This window comes from Puma concolor, chromosome D4, assembly GCF_028749965.1.
Source record: "Puma concolor isolate L17-30 chromosome D4, mPumCon1.1.hap2, whole genome shotgun sequence".
Taxonomy (NCBI): domain Eukaryota; kingdom Metazoa; phylum Chordata; class Mammalia; order Carnivora; family Felidae; genus Puma; species Puma concolor.
In genome coordinates this window covers 19397245-19418309 of record NC_141679.1, presented here as the reverse complement: position 1 = coordinate 19418309, position 21065 = coordinate 19397245, and the positions used below count along the sequence as shown (strand labels likewise).

The 21065-nt window shown below is 45.0% G+C and overlaps 1 protein-coding gene across 2 annotated transcripts in view; it reads left to right on the top strand.

Moving 5' to 3' along the window:
* The first annotated feature begins 2291 nt into the window (after window positions 1-2291).
* GNA14 (G protein subunit alpha 14) overlaps window positions 2292-21065 on the top strand; it is a 204318-nt gene continuing 185544 nt past the window's right edge. Inside the window, exon 1 of one of the 2 annotated variants that reach the window (XM_086685040.1) lies at window positions 2292-3682. In XM_086685040.1, coding sequence (XP_086541166.1) covers window positions 3559-3682 — 124 coding nt within the window. In that variant the 5' untranslated portion in view covers window positions 2292-3558. The remainder of the gene's footprint in view (window positions 3683-21065) is intronic. The other variant, XM_086685041.1, reaches the window with a different exon arrangement.

Genomic DNA, 21065 nt, shown 5'->3' with positions numbered 1-21065 from the left:
ATAAAAATAATTGTCTTGCGATATCCTTTTATAGTTCTCAGTGACAAATTTAGGTTTATGAATTTTTTGTTTACTTATTTATTTTTGACAGAAAGAGAGAGAGTGTGTGAACATGATTGGGGGAGGGGCAGAGAGAAGGAGAGACAGAATCCCAAGCAGACTCCACCAGGGAGGAGCCAGATGTGGGGCTTGAGCCCATGAACGTGTGAGATCATGACCTGAGCCAAAACCAAGAGTTGGATGCTTAACTGACTGAACCAGTCAGGTGCCCCTATGACTTTTTTTTCTCGAGAAAGAACGTGTGTGCAAGCACGGAAGGGACAGAGGGAGAGGGAGGGAGAGAATCTCCTGCCAACCGTGGAGCCTGGTGCAGGGCTCACTGCATGGCTTGATCTCACAACCGTGAAATCACGACCTGAGTCAAAATCAAGAGCCTCACACTTAACCGACTGAGCCATCCAGGAACCCTGTTTTATGATTATTTTTAATACTACTTTCTAAGTGTGAAAATCACCAAAGAAATAACTGAACGTCAGAGTTGGGAGATCCCTTGGAGCTTATTCTGGTTCACCTCTCTTGTTTTACAGTTGAGGAAAGGGGGGGCCTAGATAACTTTACATCAGAGAATTAAAATCAACCAGTTTTACAACTTTACATTAGAGAATTAAAGTCAACCAAAAAGTGATGACTCAGAGAGACTGACCTTGTTGGTAGATGCCCCCTTAGTCTCTCTTTTTTTTTTTAATTTTTTTTTTCAACGTTTATTTATTTTTGGGACAGAGAGAGACAGAGCATGAACGGGGGAGGGGCAGAGAGAGAGGGAGACACAGAATCGGAAACAGGCTCCAGGCTCTGAGCCATCAGCCCAGAGCCTGACGCGGGGCTCGAACTCACGGACCGCGAGATCGTGACCTGGCTGAAGTCGGACGCTTAACCGACTGCGCCACCCAGGCGCCCCTCCCCTTAGTCTCTTAAAGGTGTGTACATGTATTCCTATTACAAAATTTCTATCATACTGTTTATATTTTCGTATCTTGCCTTTTTCAGTCAATGTATTTTGAGGTTGCCCCCCCATCTTTAATTGCTATTCACATGTTACATATTCACACACTTAATAACTGTTGTAATATATCATTATATGTATATACCGTCATTTATTTGACCTATTTCCTGTTGTTGAGCATTTAGGTTGTTTGAGGTTATTGTTGTTATTAGAAATAGACACCTTCATACATAAATCATGACTTCTCTCTGATTATTTCTCAAGGGGAGAATAACTAGTTTGGTCAAAGGGGGTGGACACATTTAAGCTTTCTGATACTGCCAAGCTGACCAGTCCAGGAGAGTTTTTCAGATGTGCCATGAGCAATATATTTCATTAACTTTTTTTGGAATCTTGGCAACATTGGATCCACACGTCAGTTATTCCAGCTAACTTGGGGTTCAAATTTGGCTAGTTAAGTCACTTTAATCTTTTAAAGTACTAATGATTGTACTCATTGAAAAATATTAACAATTATGATGATCTTGGCTTCTCAAGCAGTCTTATCCTCAAATTGTAAATCTGTCTGTAAGAGCGAAGGGAGAGAAGTGTGATGAACTGGCCAAGGATCAGATGAGAAATGTCCAGGATTTTGCCTGTAGGGGGTCAACTGTTACAGTCAGTTTAGGCCTGCAAGGAAAGAAGGGAGCATTTAAGGATGTAAGCACATTCATTTTCAATGCCTGATTCATTTCCATTCCCTAAACTGTAAAATAAATAATAAGACCTTGAAGCCAGATAGCATCGCAATGCCAAGTTTCTTGTATAATGACAAACACCACTCTTCCACTCAGCATGTTCCTCAATGTGAATTGATTGACTATACGCCACACATTTGAAAGGCACTTATGCCCGCTTTTAATAGAGGCCGCATTAACTAATTGCCTAAAGCCATAAAGTGTTTACAGGACGAGCCGGGAGGACAGGATCCCCTCCCTCCACCTTCCCGCTTCTGCTTTTTCCGCGGGCCCCTCGGCGCTCTGCCTCAAAAGCTATCCAGACCGAAGACAAAAATCAGATGTTGTAATACGCGTTCTGTTGCACCGATTGAGTACAAAGAGATGCTGTTCAATTTGTAAGTTTTTATTAATGCAGCTCAAACATGATTCCGACGTCCCGGGAGCTGGGCCAATGCAGCCGCGGACACACCTTTGCAAGGCAGAGGCTGTCAGGCTTCAAGGCTGGGGCACGAACACGCCGGGGGCTGCTGCAAACGTGTGAGCCCTCTCTAACAAAGCAGGAGTCTTTCCCGTCATAAAATGCAAAGTAGCCAGCCGTTTTCCATTTTCCCCATCCCCAGCCCTCCTCATCAGGTGCCCTAGGAAGGGGCCGGAAGGATGTTTACTCTCCGCTCTGGCGGCCTCCTATTTAACCGAACCCAGAGGCAGCTGCCTCTCTGAGCGCAGTGCCCCCGGGGTCAGGCCCAGCCTCACCTTGCTGGCAGGCTGCCCAGCTGACCAAGCGCTTAGGCCAAACCTGAGCCGGGCTGAGGCGTCCGGGAAGCGGAAGGAGCCCGTCTAGCAAACGAAGGGTGTGTGGTCGTGTCGCTGGTGTGCAACCCTCAACTTGGGGGTGAAGAGTTCAACCTCGCCCCAGGCGCGAGGCTTCCCGCGGCGGACGCCCGGCTCGGTTCTCCTCTTTCTGCAGCTGGGGGGAGTTGAGGCTGAAGCGGGCGAAACGCGCTCACCTGTCGGAACCTGGGTAAGAAGCAGGGCCCCGAGGCCGGAGCGCGCTGGTTCTCGCAACCTCGGCAGGCGGCCCTCCGGGTGCAAGGACTTCACAGCCACCGATGCAGGTGTGGGAGCTGCTCCCAGGAACCCCAGACGCCCGGGCGTCCTGACTGGTTCCTCTCGCCCCCCAGGCGCCTACGGCTTGGCGTGCCCCGAAGGCCTACTGGGGCGGGCGCCAGGGCTGCAGGTCCGAGACGCTCCGCCTCCTTCTGCCACTTAGAGCCACCAGCGCCAGCAGAAACCCTTGAGCTCGGTCTTAATCTGCGGTCACTTTCAGAACTTTCCAGGCAAGGGCGAGCTAGGCCCTTTGCCTCCAACCGACGCCGTGCCTGTCGCCTGCCTGAGACCCTACCGGGACGCGGAGATCCCGCTCTCCCACCTCCCCGCCCCGGGCACCGGCGCCCCAACTTTTCCCGCGCTGTCTGCGCCCCCGGACCTGGTGTCCGCCTCCCGGTCTAAGGGGCGCGCGCATCTTCCGGGTGCGGGCCGCACGCCCATCCTCTCCGCGAGCCCTCCTCCTCCCCCGGGACGAGTGTGGGGCTGGTGCGCCCGGAGCTGCGGGGATCCCCTCAAGTTCCTGGCGCTCCGAATTCGCCCCCGCCTCGGCATCGACCCTCGAGGAGCGGACTGAGCCTCCGAAGGCCAGGCCTCGTACTCCCCTAAGTCAAAGAGGTCTCGTCCTTTTCTCTCCGAACCCGGGTGCCTGTCGCGGCTCGGCCGGGCGAGCGGCCGGCGGAGAATCGGGGCTCTCGGGACCGCGTCGCGCCGTCGGGTGCAGCGCGCGCCATGGCCGGCTGCTGCTGCCTGTCCGCGGAGGAGAAGGAGTCGCAGCGCATCAGCGCCGAAATCGAGCGGCAGCTTCGCCGGGACAAGAAGGACGCGCGCCGCGAGTTCAAGCTGCTGCTGTTGGGTGAGTGACTGCGACTCCCGGACCCCCGCTCGCCGAGCGTTTTCCTCCCTCCCTCCCTCCCGGCCGCTCCCCTCTCTCAGACCCCCTCCGGGCCTGGAGCCAGAGGGGTGCAGCGTGGCTCCTTCCTGCCCGCCCCCACCCGGAGGGGCTCGGTGGCCGGCACCTGTCCTTCACCTCCAGTTGGGCGACTTTCAAAGGCACCCTTTCCCTGCCCCCAAACGGGTGAGACCTAGCATTTGACCAGGGTTTGCTTTGTCGGCCCCCCTCCCTAACACTGCCTTCACCCCACTCTGCTGCCCCCGGCGCGCACAGCTGCTTTAGAGCCTTTTCTTGGATGTCGGGGTAGGTGGTGGGGAACTGCCTTCTGTACCGCTTTGGGTTCCGCTCTGGCCGCTGTGCTCCCGGTTTTAAGTACGGGTGAGTGAGTGTGCTCACCGAGTGCGGACTGTGCTAAGTTGTCACCGCGACACTGGGCCATAATGCGTGCGGGTAATAACATCCCCATCCCGGAGAATTAACTATGGAGGCCCGGAAAATTGGTAAACTTGCTTTGAGAAAAGACAAAGCAGATACCAGGTCAGTAACGGGGGTGATGTGCAGGCTCTAGCCACTCACCCTACTGTGATGACAATTGCCTCCCTTCGGTGACTCCCTTTGGCCAGGCCTGTTTGCACGCAGCAGGCCCAAGCCTCCCTTGTTCGGTTTCACTCGGCCTGCGCCCCTTCCTAGAGTTTGGAATGGGCTGCCCCAGCTGCAGTGACTAGTTACTCCTCTGGTTCTTAACGTTCAAAAACAGAAAAGAAAATGCTAAGGTTTGCCCAATTTGTGGAGCCCACCTTTTCTGATTTTTGTTTTAGAACCCTGTGCGATCCATTGGCTGCTTGAGGAGTATTGACGTTTTCTTTCAGATGAGGATAGTAGCTGTGAGATCTTTCTAGAGAGTTGGAAGCATTTCGACTCTTTCATCCCTTTCAGACAGGAATCCTCTCCCACCACTTGATGTTTGAATACAAGGAGTGACCCTGTGGGAAAGCTTCAAGAAAAGTTGGTCTAGTTACAATAAAATGGAGAAAGCTCTTAGTCCATGTCGCCTTCACGCCTGGGCAAAGGAAGGCTTTTGCACTTACTCCCTGGAGTTCAGAGAGTTTATGTAGGGGTGTCTGGCCTTCACTAGGCTGTACCCCTCCCCACTGGGCTTGGTGTCTGCTGATGGAGTGGGCTGCCCCACCAGGATACTTGTTGCCACCCCCTCCCCCCTCCCATACTCCCATCGGAATTCCGTGCCCAAAGGCCCCAAGCCAGTTTCCAAGGCCTCAGGCCTCCGCAAGTGTGGGGGGGGCAGACCCCATCCCTAAGGAATGCCCAAGGGCAGCTGTGCTGGAGTGATGGAAGAGCTTGGAAATGTGGGTTGAGGGTCTACAGGTGTGCTCCCCCCCCCCCCCAGGCCTCCCTGAGGGGAGAGGGAGCCTGGGTGGGGGAGGGAAGAGCGTGTGTCCATTGGCAGGGCTGTTTCATGTCTGGCCGGGAACTCCCAGGGAACCTGCAATTGTAAATAGTACCTGGCCTTTCAGGTTGTTAAAAAGCTCCATTTGTTAAGGGAGGAGGATTGCGTGACAGTTGGCTAGCTTGATGACCTCTTTAAAGTAATTACTTAGGCCTCCATTTGTACCCTTGCCTCAGGCCCCACAGACTGATAGGGGCTCACCTGGTTTTGGCCGCAAGCTTCTTTTCAAGGGAAGTCTGAACCATCTTCCGTGGTGTGAAGTATGTTGATTTGTGTCAGTGTATGAAGCACAGGGTCTGGAACATACCAGGAGTTTCCTATGACGGTTTGAGCAGGACACTGAGCCATACTGCATTGGCATCAAGCCTGGTGTTTGGTTTTTTTTTGGGGGGGGGGTGTAGTAAGATGCTTGCGTTTGCACTCAAACTGGGGTAAAATTATTGTAGGGAAGTTGTTTGCCCTGGAGGTCAAGTTTAATACTAGTCACTAGAATATCTTCTTTGCCTCCCCCATGCCTTTGCCCCAGTCTTCCTGCACCCTCCAGGCACTGCCTGACCTCCCAAGATCCCTGTTTTCATTGTGTCCAGCTGTGACTAGCATATTGGCTCCGTGCTAGTTACTTAGAAACCACTAGAAATAGTTTCCAAACCACATAGAGCTGTCAGGAACCCCAAGGAGGGACTTCAAAACCTCTGGTTTCTTCAAGGGAGCAGGGCACACTTCCATTTCTTCCATTTCATCCCTTTCAGACAGGAATCCTCTCTCCTACCAGTTTATTAATTTTGAATACAAGGAGTCCCCCTCCTGGAAAGCTTCAAGGAAAGAAAAGTTGGTCTAGTTAGATCAAAATGGAGAAAGCTTTTAGTCCGTATCGACTTCAGGCCTGGGCAAGAGCGTCAGATATTGAGGAGGAAATGACTCCACAGATCCAGGAAGAGGAAAGGACTTCACAGATACAGAAATTCGGGGCGCCTGGGTGGCTCAGCTGGTTAAGCGTACAACTCTTGATTTCAGCGCAGGTCATGATCTCAGTTCGTGAGATGGAGCCCTGGATTGGGCTCCATGATCACCGTTCAGAGTCTGTGTGGGATTCTCTCTGTCTCTCTGTGTCTGTGTCTGTGTGTCTCTGTGTGTGTGTCTCTCTCTCACACACACACTCATGCATGCACACACACAACAAATAAACTTTAAAAAAGCTTTTAAAAAAATACAGGAATCAGGACCTGGTGTATGTTGATTTGTCTCTAGCTGTGCAGTTTGAAGAATTGATCGGAGTCTCTTTAATGGCACCATTACATAACCCACGCCTCAGATGCCTCAGGTGAAAAACCCCACTTTGCCAATGGGAGTGGAGGACCCTGTGTGGAGTATGGAATGACCTGAAAAGCCACCAACTCGGTGACAAGGAAGCATGCTTTTTCAACAAAATGATTTGAGGAGGTTTCCGAAGTGCATTCAATAGAGCCGTATCCTGTTTGCATTTATAATAAAAGCCTAGATTCCTGTCAGCCAGGAAAGCTAAAAGCTGCTGTCTGGTTAGGGCTAGTAATTGTGAAATGTCAGTGTAACACTCTTAGCTGAAGGAGATGGGGGGAATAAAGAATATGGTTGAGTTTAGTAGGAGAGATTCCTTATCAGCTCTTCAGATAAAGGGACTGAAAGGAGTTCTAGTAAGAATCTTGATGAGTACTACTCAGTACAGGAAGAAAGTGTCTGGACAATGGCCTTTTTTAAATATTAGATTAGGCTTAGTAAATTGTTAAGACTTAAGCCGTCAGTCTCTGGAAACACTCAATTTTGGATGTAGACCTTCGTGTGGGGGAACTGTCTGGGAGGCATGTGTGCTGGGGAATTGGTATTCAACTTAGGCTGGCATAGGGACTGCAAATCTAAGCGCTGAGGCCAGACCACCTGGGTTCAAACCCTGGCTGTACCCTTTCTTAGTCGTAGACTAACTTCTCTTGGGTTTGTCTGGCCGTGGTTAAATTTATGCTGCCTTCACTCCATTTTTGAGCGTTTTTTTGCCACCAGTGAGGTGTTACTTTCTATTTTAGTCGATCGGTTGCAGGTTGCATAGCAGTTGACCTAAAATGTCCTGGTAGTGCTTTCACGGTAATGTTTGGCTTTGAGTTTCCCTTACTTTCTGAACCATAAGCTGATTTCAGGGTCTATCTTTGTACTTACACCAAAACGGGTGAAAATCTGAGTCCCCTAAAATTTTATTGCATTGGTTATAACAAAATATCATCTTGAGACTAATGATCACGTTCATAGGCTGGAAGTCTGTTAGAGGAAAGGGTGGAGGGAGGATGGTTGTCTCAATAGAAAGTGACTTTTCTGGCTCGGAAGAAGCAAAGGAGTGAAACGGTTATTAAGTATGCCCATGTTCCTTACTCTTCCCTCGGTTCAAACCAACACTTTTCCCACATGCTGGAGATCATTTGTAAGTGCTAAGTTGGAAGTGTTTGTTTGCAAGTAACTGTTGGGAGGATTGTCATAAATGCTTAATAGAGAATAAAAGATGGTACAGGCAGTGCATGAAGGGGGATCTTCTGGCCTGGGGGGATCATGTGGATAGGGCCATAAGAAATGGGGAGGTTAAGGTACTGATGGCTGCCCATGTGTGGACTTGTGCAGGACACATAGAAACTTCTCCCCACTATGAAGAGAAACTTTGGAGAAAAGTAACAGTGTTCTTAGGATGTGGGATGATACGAAGGGGTCCTTGGAGGCAAGATTTCATTCAGTTTTTGTGTTTTATTTTGGCCCTTTATGTGAACATTCTCTAAACTGCCAAATAGATGTTACTGTAAAAATGCTTTTTTTTTTTTTCTTTTTTGTCCCGTAATGTGCTTCAGAATGGAGGACCGTGTGACTTTATCTCTGGCTTTTGTCCATTGTGGGTAGAGATGGTCTCTTCAGAGGTCTTCAGGGGACTGCTGTATCATGGATACAAGCAGAGTATTCCTTTCGCCTCTAAACTAATGCAGAACCTTTTCAAACCATGGACTATGAAAGGTACTTTTTGTACCTTTTCAAATAAGCTATACTGAGGTATAATTTATATCCAGTATGGAACTCTGGATATGTGATGTTGTGTTCTCTGAAGGTCCTCGGTGGAGGCACACCATCTCCATCTGCCCCACGGTGATGTTACATTCAGTCACTTTTTCAAGATGTTGCACATTGTCTATTGTCTACCAGTTTTGGGGGGAGATGCTTTCTAAGGCCAGGCAAATATCCTGCTCCTCACCATATATCCCTGTGTACCACGATGTATACACCACAATGTATACACCACGATGGCTGCAAAATGATTTTCCAAATCCAGCACTCTCCACGTTGACCAGTTGGCACTGCACGTGTTACTGTAAAAGCCTTCCTTTTGTCCCTATTCATTATTCATACATACTCCTGAATCCCTCACTGGTTTTTACTTCATTACTGTACTTAATTATTTTGACACTCAGATTGTACCCAATTTGTGCAACGAGACCACCTTCAAGCTGGTTCTTACGTTGCTGCAACGTGGCCCATCATGGTTTCCACTCCCCACCCCCCAACTCTTAACCTCTGGCATAAAGAGGAGCCTGGACCTCCAGTTGATGACCTTCCCAGTTGGGTATTCAGCCATTACTCTACAGGGACTCCATTACTTTGGGTGGAGAACGGTACTTTATCTTTTCAGATGTTGAGGGCACTAGAAACAAAGCTAGCGAGTTCCCAATTCACATCACTCACCGTTATCTACATATCTGAAGAATCCCATTCCTAAAGGCATGGAGTTAGAGGATGAACATCTTGAGGCTGTAATGCTGTGTGAGCTGATAAAGAAGTGGAAAACTTGACAGTAGAGTTGGACGAAATAAGCAATGTTAAAAAAAAGCTTTAACCCACGGTATTTTTTTTTTTTTCCCTTAAAAGATACCTTGTGGTCAATAAAACCTTTTTCTCTTCCAGTTGCACTTGAATTACAAAAGTTTTGTTGTAAGAACCCCCATGTGTGGGGTTGCAGGGAGGAGGGTAGCTAGATTGAGAAGGCAGAGAACGGTTTTTAGTGAGTCTGTAGCAAAGGTATTACTAAAGACAAAAATTTGAAATCCAGGCAAAAAGGGGACTTGAGTGGGAGAATTCTCACCAGGACTTTTCATGAAGTGGAAAGATTGGAATAATAAAGACTGGGAAAGAACCAGTAGCAGGGCATTTCTGGGGCCCTTCTCGGGGACACAGCAATCAGCATGGGTTGGCTCCATTGCCTTCCAAGCTTGATAGCTCTCTGAGCCTTACTTGACCCCGTGAGAACCTCAAGTCTTGGTGGGGCATTAGGGCGCATTCCTGGGTCATTCGTTTCTGGGTGGTTGCTATAAATCAAGATGTGCTCTGTGATCTGAGTGCTGATGGCCTGGGGTGGGGCTCCCTGGGGGTCAAGCAGCCCTTGCTGCAAAAACTGTGGAAGGAATCGAAGGGTACCAGCAGAAATCCAAGGGCTCTGAAGGTGGAAGGCACTGCAGGAGGCTTTGTGGGAGCCCTGATTTTGATTAGGATCAATTGGCTCTCTGCTGATGGGTAAATTAATGGGTTGTCCTGTCAGCCAGTGTTCTTGGCTGCAGACTGTTTAAGTAGAAGAATGATTTATTGGAGGGAAAGCAGGAAACTCACAGGACCGATGGGAATTGGAGAGCAGGCTCAGCCGAAGGGCATGATCCAAGGGAGTTTTGACACTGGTAGCAGCCTACACTGCCAAGCACACAGCCAGGGACGATTCCACGCGGGTGGCAGTTGAGGCTGCAGTGGACACTTCACAGCAGTGCTGCAAATCATCCTGTGACCACTTCCTGTCTTGTGTGTCACCTTGCAAAATCTCAGGCCATCTGTTTGTGCTCAGCTGCCGGGGAACTGGGGGAGGGCAGGCAGCATGGCATGATGGTAAGGACATGTTTTCTGGAGCCATGCTTCCTGGGTTTAAAATCTAGGCAAGTAGTTCCCGTTGGGCTGTGAGCACCGTGTCTGGGCTGAGGCCACTTGCCTACCACTACAAGGTCACTGGTAGAACTGACATGCAGTTCTTGGAAGGATGGGTGGATAGGAGGGTCAACAGCAAGAAGGCTCTGCTGATGACTCTTCTAAGAGAATAGGGTCCTGATAAGTTGCCATAACTTAAAACTATGAAATGAGCAGTGTCTTAAGACTTTGGAAACTTGAATTGCTTTTTTTTTTTTTTTTTTTTTTTTTTTTTGGTGGAAGGGGCTGTCTCTGAGTATGGGATATGTAACCATGAAGAAGACATTACCTTTCAACCTCAGGGTCCTCAACAGTAAAATGAAAGGTGTGGGTCAGGTGACCCTTGATATCTTTACAATTCTGTTAGCAAATATTTTATACCAGTGGTTCTCAAAGTCTGTTCCCAGGAGCACAGACCTGTGCTCCTGTTTTTAGCACCTCTTGAAAACTCAAGAGAAATGCGAACTATGAGTCTCCATTGTGGTCCTCTGATCAACTTCCGTAGCGGCCCCGCAATCTGTATATTAATCCCTCCAGATGATCCTGATACATGCTCAGATGTGAGAACAGGATTGGTCTGGCATTCAGGACTGGGCAGCCTCTTACCGTACCTCTAGGGTCAAAGGCCGATAACCTTATTTTTCAGCAAATATCCAGGAGGTCCCCGGGACTGACCTGCCTAGGGAATGATTTGTTGCTTGCAATCGAATAAACCTCTCTCTCCTCAACTTTATGAAGGATGTTCAGAGTCTGAGCTAGGTAATTAGTAGGGATATTTAGCATTTGTCCCCATGTGCCTGGTTGGCAGGCAAAGAGAAAGCACACATTTACATTTACCTCAGTAAGAGTCCTTATAAAAACAAGTGTTCGCATTTGTATGCACTCTTGTACTTTTATATACTACTCCAAAAGCTATGTTCCTATAAACTGCAGTGGCCTTATGGCTAATAACCATTAAGTAGTTACTTTGTGTCACGGAAAGTGGTGTACAGGAAGCCTATTCTAGTAAGAGCTGCCATATATCCGTCTTCTCTTTGAAAAATCACATGGAACATTGACTGGTATTTCCATCCAAGAGAAATAAAGGGTGATAAACTTTGTCTTAAAGAAAAAATGTTAAGTAATGGATGAGTTCTACTTTGTAGTCTTAAAAAATGAATAGGAAGAGAAAACCTTTATCTTTGATTATTTTGCCTGAACGGTGTATTCTGTATTGTTGGCTCATTGTCAATGACCCACAGATGGATTAACCATGCTACTGCTCTCTTGAATCTGCTGTGAATAACACCTTCATTTTGAGTAACTCATTCCCCGAATATTTCTGTTGCTTGGCTACTATGTAATAGGGAAATACAAGCTAATTGCAGTACTAGGCAATATCCAATTAACAAAGGTGATAAATCATGTGCAACTTCATTGTCTAATTTATATAGAATTGTATCTCATAAGTGTATCAGTATGCAACTGAATGGAAAAACTTAAGCTCCTCTCTTACCACAGAGTTTAAGAAAGTGCAAACTTCGATTTTATGAATGGAGTAGAGAAGGTCCAGAGGAGTGAAGGGGCTTGGCATATGTCATGGGGCTCAGTAACTGGTAACTAATTGGCAGTAAGCCAAGACTAGGAGTCCAGTATTCATTGCCAACTCTTTTTTTTTTTTCATGAAGTCAGTCTGAGTCCTCTTGTTGGATTTCTTCGTTTCTAAGGCAACATTGATTGTAAGACATGCTATTGATTTGAAAACAGGTTTTCAGGAAAGCAAACACCTTAATAAATGCTCACATCAATGCAAAAGCATCTCGACCTTAAAAATGTTAATTTCTGTGGCAATAAAACTTGGAATCAGGGTATTCATCCCCCCCCCCCCCCCCGCCCCGACCCCGCTGGCTCCCAGATAGTACAAATTTAAAATAAGCGAAACTACTCCAATTATTGACATAGAATAGAATTTCATGAAACCAGTTTAAGTGCTGAAATTAGAAAAGAAACCTCTGTGTATTGCCATCAGTCTACTGGGCTCTATTTCAAGTAAAACTTGAAAAAATTGTTTCCTGGATTAGTGGGGCTGTTCTATATAAAGAAGGTTAAGAAAAAAATGGGAACAACCAACTGTGGTGACAGTGTCTGAGTGATGGTGGAGGGGCCACATCCAGGCAAATGCTTGAGTCTGGGAAGAGTTTTATATGAGACCTTGAACTCCTTGAGGGTTTTGTTCACCACTTACTGACCTCAGCCCCCACCCCTGCCCTGCTGAGGATAGACCTTAGCTTAAATATTGGCTGAATGAATATGTGTGTCTCTTTGTCTCCATGAACTAGCAGATGGTTAGTATGAAGAATTCCATATAGAAGCTAGAGGTCTCTATTGTTTGGGCTACTTTAGGAACATTCATGAGAGGAAGACTGTCATGGGTTGGGTCTTCCAGAAAAGCAAGGTGTAGATAATTTCAGAATTGATTTTTTTTTTTTTTTTAACATGTCCAATATGTTAGCTACCTATTTCTGTTGAATGTTTATGCCTAGATTAGTGGTGTCAAAATACGAAAATTGAGCCCAGGTCGTAGAAGTGAAATGCTACCTGGAAAATAAATTCCTTGTATTTCCATAAAGAGTTTTCCTAGTAATCATACATAAGATTTTGATACGTAACTGGAATCATAGTTGAGAAATTCGTTAGTCTTTATTGCTTCGTTCTGAAATAATTTGAAAAAAAATTCTAACTCATCTTTTTCATGTAACTTTTCTAAATTTGTGGTAGGTCTGTCTCTATAAAAATTAAGGAGTTAGGCCTCATGATTTTAGAGGCTCATCTCCTACTTAATTTTATGAATAAGAAATTTGGAAGATCTAAAAAGAGAATCAGTCATTATTAAGACCTAAATGTTGTGCAGCGTGAGACCTAGTTTGGTGAGTTTGGAGCCATACCATAGCCTGATCAAATTTCGTAGGAAATTGACCTTTTTCTGCGCAGCTGATAGAAATCATCATCTTCTATTGCACAGAGTGGGGATGTTTAAAGTGACAAACATGATGTACTCCATGTATATTTGTATTTGTTGATGTAAATCTTTGTAATTGGTGTTATTAAAATCAGTGGCTTGTAGATTTTAGGATTTTGAGTTGGCTGTGAAAAAAAATTAGAGAAGGTTAACAGAATAGTACTATTCACTAAAAAAAAAAACTTGCCATGTTTGAGAGTGTTAAAAATATTATAGCATATTCATCTACAAAACCATTTAAAAAGTGACATCAGACAGCGTTAACAACTCCTTTCTTAACATACCAAAAATGGAACTGCTTGAACAAAACTGAAAGGTCGTCCCTTCTCTCCCTGATTGATCCAATTCTACCTATCTTTATCTCCATTATTGGGACCACTGGCCACTCAGGTGCTTAAGACCGAATCCACAGAGTGTTGAATTTTCTGCTACACTTAACTCTAGAAATGGAAATTAGAATAAAACAGTAACATTTATCCATCCAATTCTCCGTCTGGGCACTTGAATGATCTCATTTATTCCTCACCATTTGAGGTACACTTAGTATTATCCTTTCCATTCTACAGATGAGGGAACTGAGGCCCTAAAGAGAGGTTGCCAGCCAGGGCAGAATTTTGAATCCAGGCAATCTGACTCTAGAGCCCTGGTTTTTTTTTGTTTTGTTTTGTTTTTTTAACTTTTTAATTTTTTTTTTTAACATTTATTATTGAGACACAGAGCATGAGCAGGGGAGGGGTGGAGAGAGGAGGAGACACAGAATCCGAAGCAGGCTCTAGGCTTCTAGCTGTCAGCACAGAGCCCGACGCAGGGCTCAAACTCACAAATCACGAGATCATGACCTGAACCGAAGTCAGACGCTCAACCGACTGAGCCACCCAGGCACCCCTAGAGCCTTGGTTCTTAATCACAGTCTTGCTCCTGTTTCCCAGAGGCAATGTTTCACCAAAAATCTACTCCGGGAGGCCAAATCTCTACTGTACCTATTTCTTAGAATTCTCTTTGTCCTATCTCTCCTCTGAATTCACTAACCTCTCCCTAGAGTCCATTCTCCACACTGCAGGCAGAGTGACCTTGTAAAAATGGAAATTGGATTGCTGTTTTCCTGCTCAAAATCTTTTTAGGGTCTTCTCGTTGCCCTTGGGTGCAAATCTAAAATCTGTGCACAGTGTGTGAGACTGTCTATCCTGTCCCTTCCCACCTCTGTGCTATTATTCCCTGTGATCACTCATTCTTGGCTGTAGGGCTTTCTTTTAGGAAATTCATTGGGCCAAACTCATCCTCCTTAGGCTTCTGCTCATGCTGATCTATCTGCTTCCAACATGAATAGCTAAAAGTCTTCCAGCTAACTTCTACTTATTTTCAGAATGCTTCTTAAATATCTCTTCCTCCTGGAAGCCTTCTCTGACTCTGATCCAAATTAAGTTCCCCCAGAAAATTCTTCCATAGCCCATTCTGGGTTTTTTGAGATTTTTCTTGTTTCTTGAGGTAGACCTGTATTGTTAAAAACTTCCCTCTAGAACTTCTTTTGTTGCATCCCAGATTTAGACTGTTGTGTTTTCATTTTCATTAGTCTCTATGTATCTTTTTTCTCTTCGATTTCTTGGTTTACCCATTCATTGTTCAGTAGAATGTTATTTAGACTCCATGTACTTGTGTTCTTTGGAGATTTTTTTCTTATAATTGACTTCTAGTTTCATACTTTTTTTGTGGTTGGAAAAGATGCACGATAAGATTTCAATCTTGTTGAATTTGTTGAAACTTGTTCTGTGGCCTAACATGATCTATCCTGAGGAGTGTTCCATTTGTATTTCAAAAGAATGTATATTCTGTTATTTTTAGATGGAGTGTTGTGCATAGATCTGTTACGTCCATCTGGTCTAATGTGTTATTCAAAAGTACTGTTTACTTGTTGATCTTCTGGATGGTCTGTCCATTGATGTTAGGGTATTAAAGTCCTCTACTATTGTATAACTGTTGATAACTTGCTTTTTGTCTGCTAATAGTTGCTTTATGTGTTTTGGTGTTGTGATACTGGAAGGCAGCTATGCTCACCACTATACCACCAATGCTAGGTACCTCCCATATTGGGTGCATAGATACTTAAAATTGTTACACTCTTTTGTTGGGTTTTTCCTTTTATCATTATGTAGTATCCTCTCTGCTTCTGGCTACAGTCTTTGTTTTAAAGCCTATTTTGTCAAAGTATTGTTACCCAGCTTTCTTGTTTTCATTTGCATGATAAATGTTTTTCTATCTCTTCAGTTTGAATCTGCATGTGTCTTTAGGTCTGAAGTGAGTCTCCTGTGAGTAGCATATAAATGAGCCTTGCTTTCTTATCCATTCAGTCACCTTATATTTTTTGATAGGAGCATTTAGTCCATTTACATTAAAATTCATTATTGATAAACATGTACTTCTATTTTGTTACATACTTGTTTTGTGGTTGTTTTTGTAGTTCCTTTCTTCTCTTGCTCTCTTCCTTTGTGGTTTGATGATTGTCTTTAGTTGGCTTTGAATTCATTACTCTTTATTTTTTCATGTATCTATTACAGGTTTCTCACTTGTGGTTACTGTTGGAGTCATACATAACATCTTCAGATACAGCAGTTGATAGCTGATGGTCACTTAAATTTGAACCCATTCTGAAAGCACTGAAGCGCTGAAATCTTTACTCCCTTGCGCTGTTTGCTGTTTGTCCTATTTTTACGTCCTTTTATTTTGTGAGTCCCTTGACCGATTTTTGTAGACAGAATTGATTTTTAATGCTTCTGAGTTAAACTCAATACTGGTTTTATAAGTGATTAATCTACCTTTATCATGTTTGCCTTTACTTGTGAAATATTTTTTTCATGATTTTCCTACTTCCTCTTATGGCCGTTTCTTTCCACTTAAAGGGTTTCCTTTAAAACTTCTTACAAGTCCTGGGACACCTGGCTGGCTCAGTTAGCGGAGCGTCTGATTTTGGCTCAGCTCATAATCTCATGGTTTGTGAGTTTGAGCCCTGCATTGGGCTCTGTGTGGACAGCTCAGAGCCTGGAGCCTGCTTCGGATTCTGTCTTCTTTCCCTTCTCTGCCCCACCCCCATCTGTCTGTCTAAAAAAAATATATTAAAAAAATTTTTTAATTTCTTAAAAGTCTGGTTTATTGGTGTTGAACTCTTTTACCTTTTGTTTGGCTGGGAAACTCTTGCTGTCCTTCTATTGTAAATGAGAGCCTTGCCAGATAAAGTTTTCTTGGATGCAGTTTTTTTCTTTTCAGCACTTTGAATATATCCTGCTACTCCCTTCTGGCGTACAGAATTTCTGCTGGTTAATATGCCGAGAGCTGTAGGGGGTTTCCCTTGTATGTAACTGTTTGCTTTTGCTGCCACTCAAATTCTATTGATCATTACTTCTTGCAGTTTTAATTACTACATGTATTGGTGTGCATCTCCTTGGATTAATAGTAAAGGCTTTCTGTGCTTCCTGGATCTGGATGCCTGTTTTGTTGCCTAAATTATGGATATGGATATTTAGCTATTCTTTAAATACATTTTCTGCCCCTTTTTCTCTCTTCTCCTTTTGGGATCTCTATAATGCAAATATTATTCTTGATGATGTTGCTGAGTTGCCTTAATGGATTCCTATTTTTTAGTTATTTATTTTTGGCTGTTAGGCTAGTGTTCCATTACCCTGTCTTCCAAATTGCTGATCCATTCTTCATCTTCTAATGTGCTTACGATTCCCTCTAGTGTATTTTAAAATTTCAGTTACTAAGTTCTTCATCTCTGACTGGTTCCTTTTTTTTTTTTTTTTTTTAATGTTTTTATTTATTTTTGAGAGCACGAGCTGGGGAGAGGCAGAGAGGGAAATCAAGAATTTGAAGCAGACTCCACGCTCTGAGCTGTCAGCACAGAGCCTGATGTGGGGCTTAAACCATGAAATGTGAGACTGTAACCTGAGCCAAAGTTGGATGCTTAACTGACTGAGCCACCCAGGTGCCCCAGGTGCCACCCCCCCACTTTTTTTTTTTAACTTTGAGGTTGAGTTGAAAACGTCACTGATACTGGCATAAAAACAGACACTCAGATCAATGGAACAGAATAGAGAACCCAGAAATGGACCCACAAAGTATGGCCAACTAATCTTTGACAAAACAGGAAAGAATATCCAATGGAATAAAGACAGTCTCTTCAGCAAGTGGTGCTGGGAAAACTGGACAGCGACATGCAGAAGAATGAACCTGGACCACTTTCTTACACCATACACAAAAATAAACTCAAAATGGATGAAAGACCTCAATGTGAGACAGGAAGCCATCAAAATCCTCGAGGACAAAGCAGGCAAAAACCTCATTGATCTTGTCTGCAGCAACTTCTTACTCAACACGTCTCTGGAGGCAAGGGAAACAAAGGCAGAAATGAACTACTGGGACCTCATCAAAATAAAAAGCTTCTGCACAGCGAAGGAAACAATCAGCAAAACTAAAAGGCAACCGATGGAATGGGAGAAGATATCTGCAAATGACATAACAAGTAAAGGGTTAGTATCCAAAATCTATAAAGAACTTAACAAAATCCAACACCCAAAAACCAAATATTACAGTGAAGAAATGGGCAAAAGACCTGAACAGACACTTCTCAGAAGAAGACATCCAGATGGCCAACTAATACATGAAAAGATGCTCAACATCACTCATCACCAGGGAAATAGAAATAAAAACCACAATGAGATCCCACCTCACACCTGTCAGAATGGCTAACATTAACAACTCCGGCAACAACAGATGCTGGTGAAGCTGTGGAGAAAGAGTATCTCTTTTGCACTGCTAGTGGGAATGCAAACTGGTGCAGCCACTCTGGAAAACCGTATGGAGGTTCCTCAAAAAGGTAAAAATAGAACTATCCTACGACCCAGCAATTGCACCACTAGGTATTTACCCAAGGGATATAGGTATGCTATTTCAGAGGGGCACATGAACCCCAGTGTTTCTAGCAGCACTATCAACAATAGCCAAAGTATGGAAAGAGCCCAAATGTCCATGGATGGATAAATAAAGATGTGGTGTGTATATATGTACAATGGAAGATTACTGGGCAATCAAAAAGAATGAAATCTTGCCGTTTGCAACTATGTGGTTGGAACTAGAGGGTATTATGCTAAGTGAAATTAGAGAAAGCCAGAAATCATGACTTAACTCCTATGAGGACTTTAAGAGACAAAACAGTTGAACATAAGGGAGGCAAAAATAATATAAAAACAGGGAGGGGGACAAAACAGAACAGACTCCTTAAATATGGAGAACAAACAGGGTTATTGAAGGGGTTGTGGGAGGAGGGATGGGCTAAATCTACCCCTGAAATCACTATTGCACTATATGCTAACTAACTTGGATGTAAATTAAAAATAATAATAATAAGGAATAAAAAAAAAGGAAACCTCACTGAGATCCTCCACTCTTAAGTCCAGTGAGTGTCTTTATAAGCATGACTCTGACTTTTTAAAATCAGGCATATTTCTTACCTTTGTTTCATTCAGCTCTTTTGCTAGGCTTCTTTTATCCTATTCTTTATTGGGTACATATTCCTCTGTCTCCTGATTTTGTCTCTGTGTTTATTGCTATGTGTTACGAAGGTCAGCAACATCTACAGATCTTGAAAGTAGCGGCCTTATGATGGAAGAGGTCCTGTGGTGCCCTGTGTGCAGGGTGCCCTGGTCACCAGAACCACGTGCTCCAAGGGCTGTCTGCTGTGTGGGTTGTGGGCACTCTGCTGTCGTGGCTGAGCAGTGTTTGCCTTTGGTCCAGTCCGCAGCAGTGACCTGCTTGGCCCGCTCTGCATGCACCAGGCAGGTTTGGTCCCTGTGCTTGGAGGAGCCTGTCTTTGGCTATGTTAGGCCTGCAGGCCAGTGGTGTTGGCAATTGGGCTACCTGTCCGCATTCTCCGTCTGTTGTGTGCACACTGGATGGTAGGGTACTCTGTGTGCGGCCCCCGGAGCTACTTGAGTTGGTGGTGGCATGGCAGTCATCCCGGATATTAGCCTGGGATGGAGTCCTACCATCCCAGTGCATGGGGCACTCTCCCTGCTCTGCCAGCTTAAAGGCTTGGCTGCTGGAACTGCTGGCATGTTGGTGTATGGTTATGTCCCCGTCCCCGTAGGGTGGTAGGCACTTGGGAGTGGTGGCAGTCCCTTCCAGGGCTGTTTGCGGGGTATACTGGGGTAGGAGCTGCTTTGGGGGAATGCGTGGCAGTTGGCGGGGGGTGGGGTTGGATGGTCAGGGCTGCAGAGGAATGCGGGACCAAGCACACAGTCTGAGCAAGATGCGCGGAGAGTGTTTATGCTGGTTCCTGCAAGTGTCTAGCTATTTAGGCTTGGGGAAGGGAAAGGGTGCCCACCAGCACTTTTTGTTCTTAGAGAAGTCTCTTGAGGATCTCTGCACCTCTGGGGCACAGTCTGAGGTTAGTGAACAAATCTCCTTCACATATACCCCAGGCACTTTTCAAACTGTGGCTTGTGAGCTGTGTCTCAGCGGAGTTACTTATTATGCTGGTTCTTTAAGGGCAGGGACCCAGTTTCTGATTGCCCTCTGGCTCTCCTGGAGCTAAACACGCTGATTTTAAAAGTACCTGAAGTTAAGCCCCACTGGTTTTTAAAAGCTCACAAAGTTAAACCCCGCAGGTTTTCAAAGCCAAATGTTAGGGGGATTTGTCTTCCCAGTGTGTGTCCGCTGTGCATGGGGTGCCTGGGGTGGGCCTGATCCTCTCCCTTCTCTGTACTTGAAATGACCCTTGCACTTGTAATCCGTCTAACTGGGGGTTTAGTTCCCAGCAGAGTCTCTGCCCCTCCTATTCTCTTCAGTGTGGCCTCGTCTCCACAATTAACTGTGGAAGGTCTGTTCTGCCAGTCTTCCGGCTGTTTTCAGAATTAGTTGTACGAATGGAGCTGTTGTCTTAAAGTGTCCTTGGGATGAGGTAAGGTCAGGATTCTCCTATTCTGCCATCTTTCAGAACTCCTCCGTGTTTCTTTTTTAAAATCATGCTCACCCTGGTTTGAAACTGTTTCTGATAGTGTATTTACAATGGGTCTTTCCTTATAGTCTCTAAATTTTGTGGGGTGTAGGGACTATCGGAATCAGTGAATCTTCAGCATTTCGTATAGTGCCCGGGTGTTCCAGAAACATTTGCTAAACAAATAATTAGCCATGTGGTATCAACATTCTCACGTTAAAAAAAGGGCTATTTTAACCACAAAAAGTGGAAAAGGCTTATTCTTAGTAGAAGATAGTGTTCTAATTTTTTTTACATTTATTTATTTTTGAGAGAGCAAGACAGAGCCCAAGTGGGTGAGGGGCAGAGAGCGAGAAAGAGACACAGAATCTGAAGCAGGTTCCAGGCTCTGAGCTGTCAGCACAGAGCCCAACATGGGGCTTTAACTCACGAACTGTGAAATCATGACCTGAGTTGAAGTCGGACGCTTAACGGACTGAGCCACCCAGGCGCCCCGAAGATAGCATTTTATATGGAATAAGCCTATGACTATTGGTCCGTTTTAAACTTTTACTTTTAGACTAATGAACTTCATTACGTACTGACACTGGACTATGAGCTGACGTTCTGGAACAAATGATCTATGCATGCATCTTACTTGTTTCTTAAGCTTTTAGATTTATGCACAGAAGTGGATACTGTCAATATTAAAAAAAAATTTTTTTTTTTTACTCTCAAAAAGAAAACCACAGGCCCAAAATGACGTCACTTAGGTTAAGGCCCCAAATCTGTAAACCAAGACTTAATACCTAACCTAATTGCAGTTTCAGTACCTCTAGATCCGTAACCTTTAACCAGTCCATGTTGGTTAACGCAAGAATTTCCTGGTCAGCGCTGGGAAATGTACTGATCGACC